The sequence below is a fragment of the Morchella importuna genome, assembly GCF_003444635.1.
Source record: "Morchella importuna strain M04M26 chromosome Unknown Morimp01GS004, whole genome shotgun sequence".
Lineage (NCBI taxonomy): Eukaryota > Fungi > Ascomycota > Pezizomycetes > Pezizales > Morchellaceae > Morchella > Morchella importuna.
The window spans coordinates 460,028-476,053 of NW_025763401.1; the positions used below are offsets into that span (position 1 = coordinate 460,028).

At 46.3% G+C, this 16,026-nt stretch overlaps 3 protein-coding genes across 3 annotated transcripts; 1 reads left to right on the plus strand and 2 right to left on the minus strand.

Moving 5' to 3' along the window:
* Positions 1 to 726: 726 nt before the first annotated feature.
* Positions 727 to 2,304, minus strand: LAJ45_02260 (uncharacterized protein; the record flags this gene model as incomplete). Its single annotated transcript, XM_046111851.1, has 2 exons — positions 727 to 1,779; positions 1,855 to 2,304. The coding sequence occupies 2 exons, from the start codon at positions 2,302 to 2,304 to the stop codon at positions 727 to 729; spliced, it is 1,503 nt and encodes a 500-aa protein (XP_045974751.1).
* A 4,161-nt stretch (positions 2,305 to 6,465) lies between these two features.
* On the plus strand, positions 6,466 to 9,369 carry LAJ45_02261 (uncharacterized protein; the record flags this gene model as incomplete). The annotated part of the gene is made up of 3 exons (XM_046111852.1): positions 6,466 to 6,552; positions 6,612 to 7,279; positions 7,335 to 9,369. The coding sequence occupies 3 exons, from the start codon at positions 6,466 to 6,468 to the stop codon at positions 9,367 to 9,369; spliced, it is 2,790 nt and encodes a 929-aa protein (XP_045974752.1).
* A 668-nt stretch (positions 9,370 to 10,037) lies between these two features.
* LAJ45_02262 (uncharacterized protein) lies at positions 10,038 to 15,844 on the minus strand (the record flags this gene model as incomplete). Its single annotated transcript, XM_046111853.1, has 6 exons — positions 10,038 to 10,279; positions 10,337 to 10,548; positions 10,609 to 11,431; positions 11,490 to 11,699; positions 11,802 to 13,018; positions 13,092 to 15,844. The coding sequence occupies 6 exons, from the start codon at positions 15,842 to 15,844 to the stop codon at positions 10,038 to 10,040; spliced, it is 5,457 nt and encodes a 1,818-aa protein (XP_045974753.1).
* Between the last annotated feature and the right edge of the window lie 182 nt (positions 15,845 to 16,026).

Genomic DNA, 16,026 nt, shown 5'->3' on the forward strand with positions numbered 1-16,026 from the left:
TCTACAAGCTGGTTATATGTGTGGTATTGGTGTTAACCTATTAGATCTTTACGGAGTCAATAGATTAAAAATAGTCCCAAAAGTTAGAAGTACGCCTTGAAAGATCCTCTGGTCTGAGAACAGCACTCTTACCTTAAATCGGACTAGCTCTCAAGGAAGCTAGCGAGTGAGCTCCTATGAAGAAATACCTAAACACATACAACCATTATCAGAAAATTTAAAACTAAGCTGGTATACTCACTGATGTTTCAAGCCCAGGAGGATAGTAACTGGATCCATGGTATAATTGAGGTTCGAGTAGTTAGCTTGGATAATCTTCAAGATTGAAAAATTGCTACCATTATATGTTCTTGAGCCCTAGAGTACTAGTCAAGACTGAATGTATCTTTGAATTTATCACTGACCGGAACTGTAGGGAAATCAAGACCAGAAGGGAAATTTAATCTTTTTTAAATCAATTGAATGGCCTTCCCCATTGGCGAAAAACAAAAGAAATTACATTCTCCTCATAAACGATCGTGAATTGTATATCCTAATACGGTGACCCCAAAGTAACTACTACATAACTCATGGGAACCAAAAAGATAAGAAGCTTCAAACGTACGAAAGCAACTACAAATAAAAACTATGACCAGATTTAAAGCGCCAATAATGCAACCCCCAAAGCTCAACTCTAAAATAAATATCGCCTCTAAACAATCTCAATGAAGTAAAAATTTCACCACCCTATGAAGACCTTGGCGCCGAGTTCTTCGCGGCGGTCTGGAAATCACTCAGTTTATTGCCCGCATTCACCGCAAATACCATCCCCTTCTGACAATGCGTGCCCACACCGCAATACACCCAGATTGGCTTATCATCCTTCACATCGATCTGGAATGTCGAGAGCCCAGTGATATCGGTTGGGTTCATCCTAACACCACTCTTGAAGCCTCCGTCCAGAGCCTGGCATGGCTGCTCGAAAGAGCTCTGGGTCACTGTATGGTTTGCCGCCTTGAAATCAAAGAGAATCTTATCACCGGGCTTAGCGATGACATTGTCGGGCATGTATCGTAGCATTGGTGTCTTTCCGTCGTTGCTGAGTCCTCCAACGATTACGATATGTGTTACTGGTTCTGTTATGGTTGCATTGCTTCCACCATTACCGCCGCTACCGCCTGTGGCATTCTTGGGAGGAGATGCCTTTGCCTTCGATTTGAACTCATCAAACTTGTTGCCAGGGTTGATTGAGAAAACCATGCCAGCCTGACAATGGGCCCCAAAACCGCAGTAGAACCAGACTGGCTTGTCATCAACCACAATAAACTCCTTGATAAACAACCCGTCAACATTTCCAGGGTTACTCTGAATACCCGTCTTGAAACCTCCGTCTATGCCGGTACATGGAGTGTCAAAGCTTGACTGAGTAACAGTGTGGTTTGCGAGTAGGAAATTGAATTTGACAATGTCACCGGCCTTGGCATTGACTGTTTCGGGGTCGTATTTGAGGATTGGCTTCCCATCGTCTCCACGTCCTCCAACCTTGACCATGTATGTTGCTCTAGCAACAGATGGGGTAGTTGTAGTGGCCGTGGCAGGGGTGGAGGATGGTACAGGAACAAGCGCGGCGGCAGAGCGGAAGGCGTCGAGTGTTTTGTCGCCAGATTTGGGAGGATTTATGGCGAATACCATCCCAGCTTGACAATGGGGCTTACCATTTCCAGGCTGTGCGCAGTAGAACCAGGCCGGGTTGGTATCTTTAACTGTGAAGAAACTTGTTACCGCACCAAGTGTGTTTGCCTATCATATACCAGGAGAAATTATTAGTATGATGTCGAACGAGTCTAAAGGTTTATATATTAAATGATAACATACCGTATTGGGCATGAAACCAGTATCAAAAGCCCCAGCCTTTGGTACACAAGGCGCCGCAAAATCAGCCTGGGTGACCGTGTGGTTGTTTGCCAAAAACTGGAAGGCCACGACATCTCCAACTTTGGCGCCGTCGATAAATTCGGGGTCGTACTTTAGGATGGGTGTCCCCCCAATCACATTCCCTTGCAAGCCGCCGACTTTAACGGTGAATTTTGCAGCTGGCGCAGATGACGTAGAAGTTGGGTTACGTTTGTCGTTGTAAACGGTTTTGGTGATTGTGGTGGTTGGAATCGAACAGTCTGATGTAGCAGTACGCTTATCATTATAGACTGTTTTAGTCGTAGTAGTAGTGGGAATTGGGCCCGTAGCGCAGTCGGATGACTCTGGGAGGGCGACTGCAGAGGCTAGAAGCGGGAGGAGCGCTGCGAGGAGGATGGTTGGGATACGCATTTTGGAGGTAATTATTGATAGATGAGCCTAGTATATATTCTTGACTGCTATTGGAGTTGAGCAGTAAAACTGTCTGGATATTCGAAGGGGAAGTATGAGTATAGACGATAGATATATATATCCTATCCAAATAGAAGCTTTACTTGGTACAGAGACAGGTATATATAGGATGGGAGCAAACCAAACCCGGAGAACTGATGAGGTTGTGTGTGTGGGTGAGGAATGTAGTAGAAAAGGATTTTCGCTTTGGCGCTACTCGTTCTTATTTATCATAATCCTCCATTCTCTTGTACAAGATTACCGATCAGAGCTGAGGGCTAGCTGCTATAGTTCTGATTCCCACCTCGTGCCATGTGCTTACAGACAGCAGGCGGTAAGCATGCGCTAAGGCCGGTCCTTACTATGCGATTGGGTAGACGCCAAAAAGATCAAAATCCACCGTGGCTGTGTAGATAGTAGACCAGGGGTAGGCACATGTATCATAAACTTACATGTATTTACATGTACCTATCTTCTAGAACTATTTCCGAAACGGGGGGCTTTTAACTGCCCCAGTGGCTGGCGTATTCACCCTAAGTAGCTGGATTAGGGGTCTTGCAAATATAGACCTGGCCCGGAAACCTTATTTTATCCCTGTTACATAAATGGGGGAATGGAGACTAAGATTATGATTCTAGGGTTGGCGATTTGGTGGTGTTGAGAAATTGCGCTGGTGTGTTACACCATAGCTATAGGGCTGGGATTGATTGGCAGAATCTGTCCGGGTGAGGTTGCTTGATAACCTAAAATGACACTTATAGAAGCTTAATAACACTCGGACGTCGACAAGGTACGGTGTCAGACAGCCAAAACCAGCCGGCCAGAGCAACCACCGACTCCCCTTCACCCCATTGACTTTCAACAACGCAACGCTTGTCCAGAAATAATATTCTTTTGTAAAATGGGTCTAATCATGGTTGTAAATATCCCCATAAAAGGGGATTTAAAATAATTAAGAACTGGCTGCACTATGACCTCTCAAACATTTGGTGCGATCTGCCCAAAAAAAACATAGGTGTGAAATAATAACTTTAATAGCTTTATGCCAAGGCGGCCACATTAATTTGGGATAATTCTTACCATATTGGGATAATTAGATGATCATTATTACCCGATTAGGACTAGTTTCTTGCTTGAAAAGAACATGAGGGTTGATTTTGACTGTCCGGCGCTGTACACAGTAAGAAAACCAACTATGCTGCAGCGTTGTGCTATTTCCCCGCTCGAGCGCTCTGTGTTCGACGAATATACATACACTGCTGGTAACACTGTGCAGCTTTACCCTATGTAGCCATCTATCGAATCAAAATTTGCATAAGCGAACCTTCAGACTGCGTAAACTGAAGTTGCGACCTTCATATTTAGTAATTATGGACAAGATGTATGTAGATTTCCGTCAAGTCCAAAATTCTTTGTAGCTGCATTTGAGGTGCATTTTCACCGCAAATAGAATAGCCAGGAGAGTTGTAAACCGTTTTTTTGCCCATTGCCACGAAGGTAGTAGTTTCCAAGCCCGATATCGATAACTTCCATCACTAGATCTGAGGAGCCAAGTCCTCCAACTCCGATTATGGCGCTCGTAGTCGATGTAAACGAAAGCCCTATTCTCACTTTGACGCACCCCGGATTCGCCAGCTGCGCCATGGATTAACCATCCACGGGAACCGAAAAATGTCATGTCTGTAATCAGTCTTCCTGAAAAACTAAGTATGTATATTATGTGTGTCCGTCCTCGTTAAGTATTTGAGTATGTTACGTAGACCCTTGTGCTTGATCTAGGACATCGTGACAAACCGCATCCTGACTGTGATTTTGATTTTATCCCCATTATCGCACTCCGCCTGTGTTCTGTGTTCGTGATTTGGAATAGACCACGCACGGACAAACGCCGGTGAGTTGAGTCACCAAGTGGCTCAGTTGGCCTAAGCTTTTTGCCAAGCGCGGGCCAGGGTTTCAGCCCCACGTGTGACTTTATTATTGTGGCTTCTATTTTTAAAGATTGTTGATAACCCAGTGTCGTGTTCGGTGATGCGAGTGAATTTAATGGGGTTGATGGCTTCGATCCTCCAGATTGGGGAGCGGCGAAATACAAAAGCTTTAGAGCCTAACACGTATTTTCCATTTTCGAGCTAGACGAACTAGATTCTAGCACCGAAAACACATTTTTCGGAATTATTAACGTACAAGCCCAGTTCTTGGAATACGGCGAGGGTAAATACATACATATATATACATGTAATTAAAGAACGACATCTTTCAACTGTGCTTTACATGATGCAGCTCTAGACTACATTATATAAAAAAATCTACAATTAATCCTCTCAGTACTTATTGTGCAAAAATCATAAACCGGTACCACAGAAGAGCGCTAAAAACCAAAAACCAATAATAATGAATTTTTCTTGGATGGTTAGATTCGGAGCGGAGAAATCTGCAATTCCATCAGAATTAAATCTTTAATTGTTGCTATTGTGGTATTTCGCCTATACAAATTATCGTTGATATATGCTGGTGTGGATCTATGGTTCGTTATTTGCACAGCTGCTTGCTAGCTCGAGGCTGAGATGGTGAGTGATCTCTCATGATGGATTAACGAATTAGAGCTAGAACGGCTAATGATCATACATGTAGTCTGAAGGATTAAAAGGGAAGCTCGAGCCAAGTGCCCCGAATGTCGGAGACAGAGAGATCGCCTGTGAAATTGTACAAGTTGCCTATATAAGTTTAGCTCGCAATTGTTTAGCGAGCCAAATCCATTTTGCGAGCCTAGGAGCCTTTTCCGGTATATATGTCATAGTCGCTGGTACTCAGTCCTTGGCGTATATCTGGGTATGAGAGCGATCTATTGCACTCAGCCTGTAGGATATTCTCTCTATGTATCCCTTCGTGTGTTTTCACGACCAGGCGCTAATAGAGCGTATTTGACAACTGTCGATTTCGACAATTGACAGTTCGGCTTTGACAGTTGCGGGTCGCAAAATTAACATTATACTTCACGAACTCTCAAATTATTTACTATATCTCGACCATTATCAGTGGCGAGATCGAGACATAAGGCCTTTTGCGAATTGATAGAGTCCAGCTCCAAGTTCCGGTACCCTGTGCCGATACCCTCATCGATCAAAATTGACGGTTCGGCAAACCGCTATTGCAGCCAGCGAACTGTCAATTGTCGGAATCGACAGTTGTCAAATACACTCTATTATGGATCGCGAATTAAATACCCTGGATCATGGAGACTGAATAGATCGAGCGAGTTTCTCCTAAATAATAACTTACATAAGTTCTCTGTTCGGATGTATCCAAAGAAGAGCAGGATCATTCGGGACCGAGCCAGCCTGCTGACACCCAGTTAAATTGGCTTGTCAAGACATATATGTAGCTACATGTAGGCACCTTCGAGCTTAGGTCATCTCGGCTCCATGGAATATTCTATAGACGTACAAATTCCAGGGAGTATTCGAGGGTTGTGAAACCTGCCAAACAATTTTAAGGTTACTACATGTAGCCTTACCCGCGCCGGTTTCATGCAGAGCAGATACTCTTGGTCTCAAGAGCTACATACGTGTTTACAAGCATATGAACTCGAAAATGCAAATGTCTATTTTGTATGGCAGATCGGCGCCGCCCCATACAAATAATCCTTGACTTTCGAACTCGCATTTTCGGGTTCATATGCTGGCAAGCAAGTACATCCTAGACGCGGGTAAACGTTTGAAATCTTATTGCACGATAATGCATCGTGACGTTTTATCCATGTCATCGTAGTGAAGCACTCATTACTAATCATTGCTATCCGAATATGGTTAGAGCAATACTAAACCAGGGCTACTTTCTAGCATTCTGGAGAATCTGCAGGAAGCTTCGAGTGCCTTGGCGACTATGCTTGTAGAATGTGCTCGAGGCCTCCCCACTTCACGAGCCGTGAATTCAAAGTTAACCACACCGAACATTCCTAGCTACCAAACATTTATAAATCTACCCTCCCCGTCTCTGTCCCCTTCATACTTCACTGTTTGTCTCATCACACCCTGCTCGTAACAATTTTCAAATCCGCGGGTTTCAGCTCAAAGCTACGATCTATAAAACTCTATACAAAACTCAAAATAATCAGAGAACATAATGGCTGGAAGTGTCCAGTTAACTGACAAGGCCCAAAAGGCTCTTTCCGACGCCCATGAATGCGCAACAACATATGGTCACCCACAGGTAATACAGTTTTCCCCCATCATCCAAGTTACGGTGGAAGCTTTTCTAACCTTTTGTAGATTACACCAATACATCTTGCATTCGCCCTCCTTGCGGGGCCAACTGTAGATGAAAATGCTGCCCCTTCAGGCCCCGAACCATCAGCAAGTCCTTCATTATTCAAACAAGTTATCGAGAAAGCAAATGGCGACCTTCAGACACTCGAGCGAGGCATCAAAAAGGCGCTCGTTCGTATGCCATCACAAGACCCCCCGCCAGACCATATCAGCCCCTCGCCATCCTTCAGTAAAGTGCTGAGAGATGCACAGAAGCTCCAAAAGATCCAACGAGACTCTTACGTAGCGCAAGATCACCTCATCATGGCCCTTGGCCAGGACAGTACGATCCTTAAGCTGCTGAACGAGGCGGGGATCCCCAAGGTCGATTTGCTTGACAACGCTGTAAACGGGCTGAGGGGCACGAGGAGGGTGGATAGTCAGAACGAGGAGGCTGTCGAGAGCGAGAGTTTGAATAAGTACTGTATCGACCTGACACAGAAGGCGCGGGATGGAAAACTTGACCCGGTTATTGGAAGAGAGCAAGAAATCCTTAGAGTTGTGAGGATTCTGTCAAGGAGGACTAAGAACAATCCGGTGTTAATTGGAGAGCCGGGTGTGGGTAAAACTAGTGTAGTGGAGGGTTTGGCAACGAGGATAGTTAACGCTGATGTCCCGGCTAACTTGGCAAAGTAAGTTGCATGCACCCCTACATACAACCATCACTTATACTAACTATGGTTATAGCTGTAAACTTTTGTCCCTCGACGTGGGAGCTCTCGTGGCAGGTACAAAGTACCGCGGTGAATTTGAAGACCGAATGAAGTCTGTCTTGAAAGAGATTGAGGACTCACACCAGATGATTGTTCTTTTCATTGACGAGATCCATCTCCTCATGGGCGCAGGTTCTTCAGGAGAGGGGGGAATGGACGCTGCAAATCTCTTGAAGCCAGCACTTGCTCGAGGACAGCTCCACTGTATCGGTGCTACAACCCTCGCCGAGTACCGCAAATATATCGAAAAAGATGCCGCCTTTGAACGGCGATTCCAACAAGTTCTTACACCGGAGCCGAGCGTACCAGAGACCATTTCAATTCTCCGTGGTCTCAAGGAGCGATACGAAGTTCACCACGGTGTCACTATCTCTGACGGTGCCATCGTTGCTGCTGCAAACCTTGCTAGCCGATACCTTACTGCCCGACGCCTTCCTGACAGTGCAATTGACCTGATCGATGAAGCTGCGTCTGCAGTCCGAGTCACCAGGGAGAGCGCACCGGAGATTGTTGACACTTTAGAGCGCAAGCATCGCCAGCTCTTGATTGAGATTCACGCCCTAGAGCGCGAGAAAGACGAGGCTTCCAAAGCTCGTCTTGCAGCCGCTAAGCAAGAAGCCGCAAATGTTATGGAGGAACTTCAGCCCCTTCGCGAGAAATACGAAGCCGAGAAACGCCGTAGCAATGAGCTCCAGGAAGCCAAGAAGAAGCTCGATGCTCTTCAGGCCAAACTTGAGCAGGCCGAACGTATCAATGATTACGCCACAGCATCCGATCTCACATACTATGCTATTCCAGAGCTCCAGAAATATATCGCCAAGTTAGAGTCAGCAAAAGCTAAATCAGAATTGGACGCACAGATCAACGCGGCCAACGGTGGTGAGAGTAACCCTCTCATGACTGATCTCGTTGGACCAGAACAAATCAATGAGATCGTGGCTCGCATGACGGGCATCCCAGTGACGAGGTTAAAAACAACAGAGAAGGAGAAATTGTTGAACATGGAGAAATATTTGACGAAGCAGGTTATTGGGCAGAAGGAGGCAGTCAAGGCAGTTGCCAACGCTATTCGGCTCAGTAGGTCAGGCCTCAGCAATCCTAACCAACCGATCGCCTCTTTCCTGTTTTGCGGGCCATCCGGTACTGGTAAGACGCTGCTTACGAAGACTCTTGCCGAGTTCCTGTTCGATGATCCTAAGTCAATGATCAGATTCGACATGTCCGAGTACATGGAGAAACACTCCGTATCCCGTCTTATTGGTGCACCACCAGGATATGTCGGCCACGATGCCGGTGGCCAACTGACCGAGGCTCTTCGTCGTCGTCCGTTCTCAATCCTTCTATTTGATGAGGTAGAGAAGGCCGCCAAGGAAGTCCTTACAGTTCTGCTTCAACTTCTTGATGATGGACGTATCACCGACTCCACCGGCAGAGTTGTGGATGGTAAGAACACAGTAATCATCCTGACCAGTAACTTGGGGAGTCAGTACATCACCTCCAAGTCAAGTTCCACAGACGGTAGAATCGATCCAACTACCAAGGAGCTTGTAATGGAGTCAATACGACACCACTTCCTTCCTGAGTTCCTGAATCGTATCTCTAGCGTAGTCATCTTCAACCGACTTGCGAAGAAAGAGATTCGGCGCATTGTGGATCTCAGGATTGTTGACATCCAAAAGCGGCTCGCAGCCAACAACCGTAATGTCACGCTCCAGGTGGACGAAGCTGCCAAAGACTTCCTGGGAGAAGCAGGCTATAGTCCGGCATATGGTGCAAGACCACTTAATCGGGTCATCGAGAAAGAGGTGTTGAATAAGCTAGCAGTGTTGTTATTGAGAGGTGCGATTAGAGATGGAGAGACAGCAAGGATATGTTTGGATCGTAACGGAAAGATACAGGTGTTGCCGAACCATGATAGTGACGTGGAAGAAGATGAGGATATGGAGTACGAAGAAGTAGAACCAGGATACGATGGTGGGGATATGGAGGTTGAAGAGTTGTATGACTAAACATGTTTTTAAAAGCAGCTTATTAGGGATGAGTGATGCCTTATGACGTAAATGGTTTCTTTTTTTTTTTTTTTTTTTTAGCGACGTTCTTTGCTTTTGTAAAATTTCTTTTTTTCTCTTTGGGGAGGGATGTGTTGCGATAATACTATTTTTATACCCTTTTGGTTACTCTGTAGTTCTTTGTTGCCATAGGGCATACTAGTATAGCCTCTATCAACCTAAATACTTAGGAATGAATTTACGATTTTCAACGAAGTTTAAAAGTTTATTATACTATCAAAACCGCCCCCAAGTATGTACATACGTGAAGATTACATTTAAACCCTAGGGCCTGGGTCGATTGATATAAGTCGATGATGCGATTAGTAGAAAAAACAGCCGGAGTGAAAAATGGGCAACTTCTCTAGATCGATAAATATCATCCCTCATTCAAATATGCACAGCACACATCGCCTTATTCGATGAGAATCATGAGACAAATGCAAAAGACAGAATTCCCGCCAGCAAATAAGAAATTAAATACGTAAGCTTTAAAACCGAATAAAAAAATATTTCCAGGCTCGATAACCTGGAAATAAAAGGACGAAAACCCCAGTTCCCCAAATATTTTATAAATAAACACCACCCAAACTTCTCAAACCACAATTCCATAATTATATAACTCCTAACTATCTTGCCTGTCCATAATTTGATGTGTCAGGGTCATTCAGCTGCATGTGCATGATTGCCTCTGTTGGATACTGATCGTAGTCGCTATGCGGCCTGTCTGTTCCATCAGCCCCAACAACCATTAATGGCCTTGAACCTCCCTCATTTGTAGACCCATATGAGATCGACGGGCGTTTTCTACTTTTTGGTGGTGGGGTCGGCTCAGCTGTGCTTGTTGCTATCCCGTATCCGCTATTGTCCTCTGTCCACTGTTGATGATGCTCACTTCGACCTTCATCTGGAGTGGGAGAGTGATTACCATAATGGGTGGGCAACTCAACGGGCGAGTTTAACTCATTGTCTGCTAACTCAACAGGGAGATTGATATTTAATTGCGGTGCCTTTTCGTTCATCATTATTGTTGATGTTCGGTCTAGTACGGTTGATGGCCGACCGCCCATATTATCTGAATGGTCATGGTGATCCACAGAGCGATCCGTATCTCGAATACCGAACTGTGCAATTGTACGCCTTTGAAGAAAAATAAAATTAGTACATCGTCTGGACAAGAAGGTGGATATGGCAAAAGACATTTTACGCTGGACCCATGAAGCCAATATCTTCCCCCGCTGCTTTTCTCCAAGCCTTGACCTTGGGAAGTCACCTTTACCCACAAAGGCCACAATATCAACAACTAACTGGTGTTGGTCAAGTATCGCATTGACGATGACTGGTACCATGGATGCTAGATACGATTTGACCTTCACTTCAACCAACACTACTACGAGACCGCCTGCTTGGAATACTGCACTTCCGGTGTTGACGATGTTTCTATGACATCCCTCAACTGAATGCTCGATATCCACCGGGAAATGACTTAGCCCGTTAACCTCGAAAGTTTCTCCAATTGCACCAAGCACAAAAAGGATTTGCATTTCGACCTGTGCGCCGCCCGGCCCGATGGGCCGTGAAACAGTGTGTAAGAACCCGAGATCTCCGGTACGCACATAAGTTATTCTCGGGTCACCGTCTGCGGTTTTTCCGTTGAATCGCTCAACGTCGAACGGATCATTAGATCCGTAGAAGGTCTTAACACATGCTTCAGACTCGACCCAGATTTCACCATATTCGCCAGTATGGCAAAGTAGAGATGTCTCTGGGTTGACAATAGCAACCTGTGTCGATACCGGAACCATACCGGAGTCCTGCACGAGGAGAGCATTTGGGCATGTATCAACATCGACAGGGTATACCAAGCCCCTTCTAAGTGCTTTAGGATCAAGCCAAAGCTCAATAGGTTCAATACACATGTATGATCGTGAAGCAATCATAGGGTTGAGAACATGACTGTATATGGTGTTGATAGCCGTTCTATCCAGCCCAGCACCAGCGAAGTGCAACCGAACTCTCTGGACTGTGTCTACGGTCAGGCGGTGTCCACGTAGATTAGAATAAGATAATGACCAACTCACATATATCGGATCTAGGTCTCCCTTCACAAGCGATCATCATATTTTTCAATTCATGCATTGTAAAACCTTTTGCCGGCATGTTCATGATCGCATGGTCCAACATTTGCGGCGTCGCATAAGTATCCTTGATCTTGTATCTCGATAAGGTTAAGAAAAGGCTATGTGGGTTCTGGGCAAAATCAATTGGTGAGACTAAGTACGTCGGTGCACCTGTACGACAAGGGCAAGATTAGTAAGTCAATGATATATATCCGAGTGCCACCCCATGATTGAGATGCGTAGGCCCCCGATGTATCTGGGGAGTGAACGTACCAACAAAAACACCCATCAGCAAACTATACACAAAGCCCACTCCGCTGATACTTCTCACACACCCCACAACTGGCCTGCTACTTGTCATTTGACATGTCTCCTTCATAACTTTACATATCCCCATTATAGTATCATGTCCTAACCCAACTGCTATTCTTCTTTGATCCGGTGTCCAGTATGTCCACACCAATGCTAAGAATCCCGGTTGGACCCACGCCGGTTTCATCGTGAATCCAAGGTCTCGGCATCCAGAATTTGACTTTGGCGGCTTGGCAGTATTGTGAATTGGAGGAATTGCAGCCTTCAAGACCGCGGCAGTCTGTTTCATGTGCGTACTCACTGGTTTTGATTTGAGAAGATGGTCGACCTCTGCGTTGACGAGGATTGCCTTAACATCAAAATCCTTAATCATGTGCAGGAGCGCTGGGACGTCCTCAGGCAGCCGATTCTGATCTAGAGGCGCGAGTGGGACTGCAACGACACCAAGACAGAAACAAGCATGGATCGCATACACGAAGTCTTCGCTGTGGGTGTAGATGAGGATTACATGGTCACCGCTCTTGATCTTCCATTTATTCTTCATCATGCTCGCCACAGCGGCGATCTTCGTATCTAGTTTTTTCCAAGTAACGCCTTTACCTTCCTTACCGCGAGTATCAATTGTGCAATAAGAGAGCTCTTCAGATTGACGAGCTACACGCCATTGAAGTAGGTCGACAATGGATGAAAAGTTTGTGAGTGGGGTTGATGTTCGGTCGTCGATCACGACCTCACGGTAATCAACCCCGGAATACTGCTTTTCTTGCAGCATGAGAATCTCTTGACGGGCCTGAGTTGCAAGTGGGGACCAGATACCACCACTAGGATCGATTCCGATGGGAAGATTGAGGACCGCTCTGTGGACACCGAATTTTACGTGCACACAAGGAAGAGTGCCAGCGCCGAATTCTTTGTTGCATAGTATATTCCCAATCTCTCTTCGGCCGTTCTTTAGAACTCTGGGTAGAGTATTGGGCGCAGTGATCATAACACAGTATACCCGGAGATGATGCTCCTCAAGGAGTACATCCATGCACCGCTCACTTAGCTGATCCAGCAACGCGATATCCAACTGTTTTGCCACCCCACCCGCTGCCGTTGGTGCCGTCGACGCGGCCTGACTTTCTAATAAAATAATTGGAAGATGTTCGTCGTTCACAAACACATCAAACGCAGAACTATTCCACCACAATCAGTCTGTTGAACCCTACCTAGCCCACTCGTCGGAGAAGAGGAGAAGCAGAAACAAACCAATCAAAAATCTTTGGGATATTCTTCATTATGGAAGCAACCAAATGCTGGACAAAAAAGCATCTAAACTCTTCCCTTCCCTCTGCACCTTCCTCCACCCATTCTACCTTTTGTCTTAACCTATCCTCGTATAATCCTAGAACAAATATTTTGCCCTCGATCACACACCCCAACAAACCCGTTCGTAGGAATTCTAGGTCAAGTGATACAGGGTTTGGATTGCCCTCCTCAAATTTGTAAGGACGCGCATGAAAGATGGATTCTGTCTGTTTCGGTAGTGCCCAAAAACCTCCTGATAAACTGGGCGAGTCAACCCAGATTTCACCGACTACATTCGGAGAGCAGAGGAGAAATGTTTCTGGATCTACAACAGCGAGGGTAGCATCGGGAATAGGATACCCAAATGTTCCCACTCGAACTGTTCCTGGATCGCCTGCCCTCTTTTGTGCTTCTTCGCCAATTGCAAGGACTATGACATCATTCGTCTTCAGCGCCTCCTTGTCCAGCAGAACCTCCGTGAGTTCAGTAACCTTCTTTCCCGTTTCTCTTGCAATACCGCCAGATAACAAAGAGGAGTATCCATTAATCCCTACCCCAGGGCGTTCCACCTCCTCACCTCCAGAAGAATCTTCGTCTTCATGCTCTTCAGGCCGTGAAAGAGCGCATCCCATGCGTTCCTCACCACCTAGCCAATCACGCATGGAGATAACCATACCGCCATGCTCAGGTAGACAGAGCATTGGCGCAACAACATCCCTTGCACGAGTGTTCTTCAGCGGCCGCAACCAACGGTCCGCAAGGATCTCATGGAACTCAGCGTCGACAGTAAGGGCGTCGATGAGCATAAATCTAATTGTTGAAAAATCTACTGTAAGCTTCTTTTGATAATTACGAGTGACCATGGGCTCGTTTTGATAGTTGTAGGCCACGATTTTCAACGCCGGATAGTCTGCTAGGCAAAGGGTAGCCTTATATCGGGTTATAACATTTGCATAGAGACCTGATGTAGTAGCAGTTGCCTGTGACAGCCAGACTGTTGTTTGCCCACCGTACACAGCGAGAAGAACACCAAAGATCATACCAATTCCTTGACGGGGATCAAGGTAAGATACTAGGGTTTCACCCATAGCTCTTCCGGACATAGGAAGCCCGGTTTTGTCGCGAAGAGAGGGGTGGAACGTATCTTTACTGTTATCGGCAGGAACAGTAGATATAATCGCTGAAAGACACCCCATTTGATGCATTATGGTTCGATGAGACATTACAACACCACGGAGGTCACCAGTGGGAGAGCGGGAAAAATCGATGTAAGCCAAGTCGGGGACTTGGAGGGGCGGAACATCTTCTTTGCGTTTAGGGTGGAATGAACCAAACTCGTTGGTTTTCCACCATTCCACTCCACGAGGCCAGGAGAGCTTTTGGGTTGTTAGATCTCGCTGAAAGACCTTTAAATTGTTGTCTGTTGTAAGGGCGAGATGGGCTTGTGTGCTAGTGAGAATGTGGTTGAGCTTTTGATACTCTTCTGGATTATTGATTGGCACAGCCACTACTCCAGCAATAAAGCAACCCAGGAGGGCAACAGCAAATTCGATCACTTCGACATCACGATATACCAATGCTACCCGATCTCCACGGTAAAGATTTGATTTATCGCGGATGACTTGTGCGACCTTTTCGGCACGGGAGGCAAGCTTTTCCCAAGAGATTGCGGCCATTTCCTTTCCCTTTGTGTCGAGTACTATGTACGCGTGCTGTTTTGGGTTTGTCTTGGAACGATGGCGGAGCACAGCAGCGAGGTTATCGAATCCTGACATTGGTATATTGGGATTGTGAGGATCGTGTACGGCAAATGGAACATCTCGAGGTTCAAGCGGGAGCATATAGTTTACTGCGCCTGGTGGGGGGAGATCGGCAGAAGAAAGCATGGGTGGTGGTATTGTAACAGACGGCGAGAATGGCGGCCCCATCCCAGGCTCTCCGCTGTACCTGTTCATCATATTCTGTGTATATCCTTGCTCGGGCGCTCCACCCGCATAACCCTGTGCCGTGAAGTCGGAGAAATATCCAGCCATTGTGTTTTCCCGAGGAGAGGCCCCACCACCAACATTTCCGCCTAATGGATAGTCCGCAGGAAGATTGTTGTAGTCATATTGCAACTGTTGTTGCTGCGGGTAGCCGTAGCTATCTCGCTGACTCGAAATTCCGTTCCCAGAGTTATCTGAAGGATTCCGGACGTGCATTCCTGGCAGCTGAAGAGAGATCGAATTGTCTCGGGAGTGGGGTAATATTTGAGGAACCGTAGATACAGAGCTGTTGGAGCCTCCAGGGTTTCGGAGATGTTGAGGTGCTAGTGGGTGAATATAGCCTTGCCGTTGCCCTCCATCACCACCGCCGGCACCATTTTCCCAACCCTGCGTTGCCGATAATAGTGTTGATGCTCTGCTCATGCTACTAGAGTAGTGCCCACTCATCGATGTAGGTGTTATAGGGTTGTGAGTTGACTCGGGCCGCATCGACATGGTCCTCGGCGAATGAGGCGAGTTGGAGTCATTCCGTGAGAAGGGCGATTGGGAGCTTGTACGGGTTTGAAAAGAGGAGTGTCTATGGCTTGTTGATCCGGGGGATTCGAGAGGCAAGTTGTATTGCGCGAGGAGTAGGGTTCGGCGCTTTTCATATCCCTTCTGGGTAATGTCCCCTTCTTCTAGCTCCGAGTCGAGAGCTGCGAGACGTGCTTGAAGCTCGGGGTCGTCCATGGTGATGAAATTGTACGGGTTGATGTACTAGATCCCCTAGCAGTATTAATAGAGACGGAGAGTCTGTGTTGCTCTACGTAAATAATCCTACGGGTGAAGAGTAAATATGATGGTCAGTAGTGAGGGGGTGGGGGTGGGTAAAAAGAGAGAGGGTATTTACAGCAGTATATGTAGAAATGAGG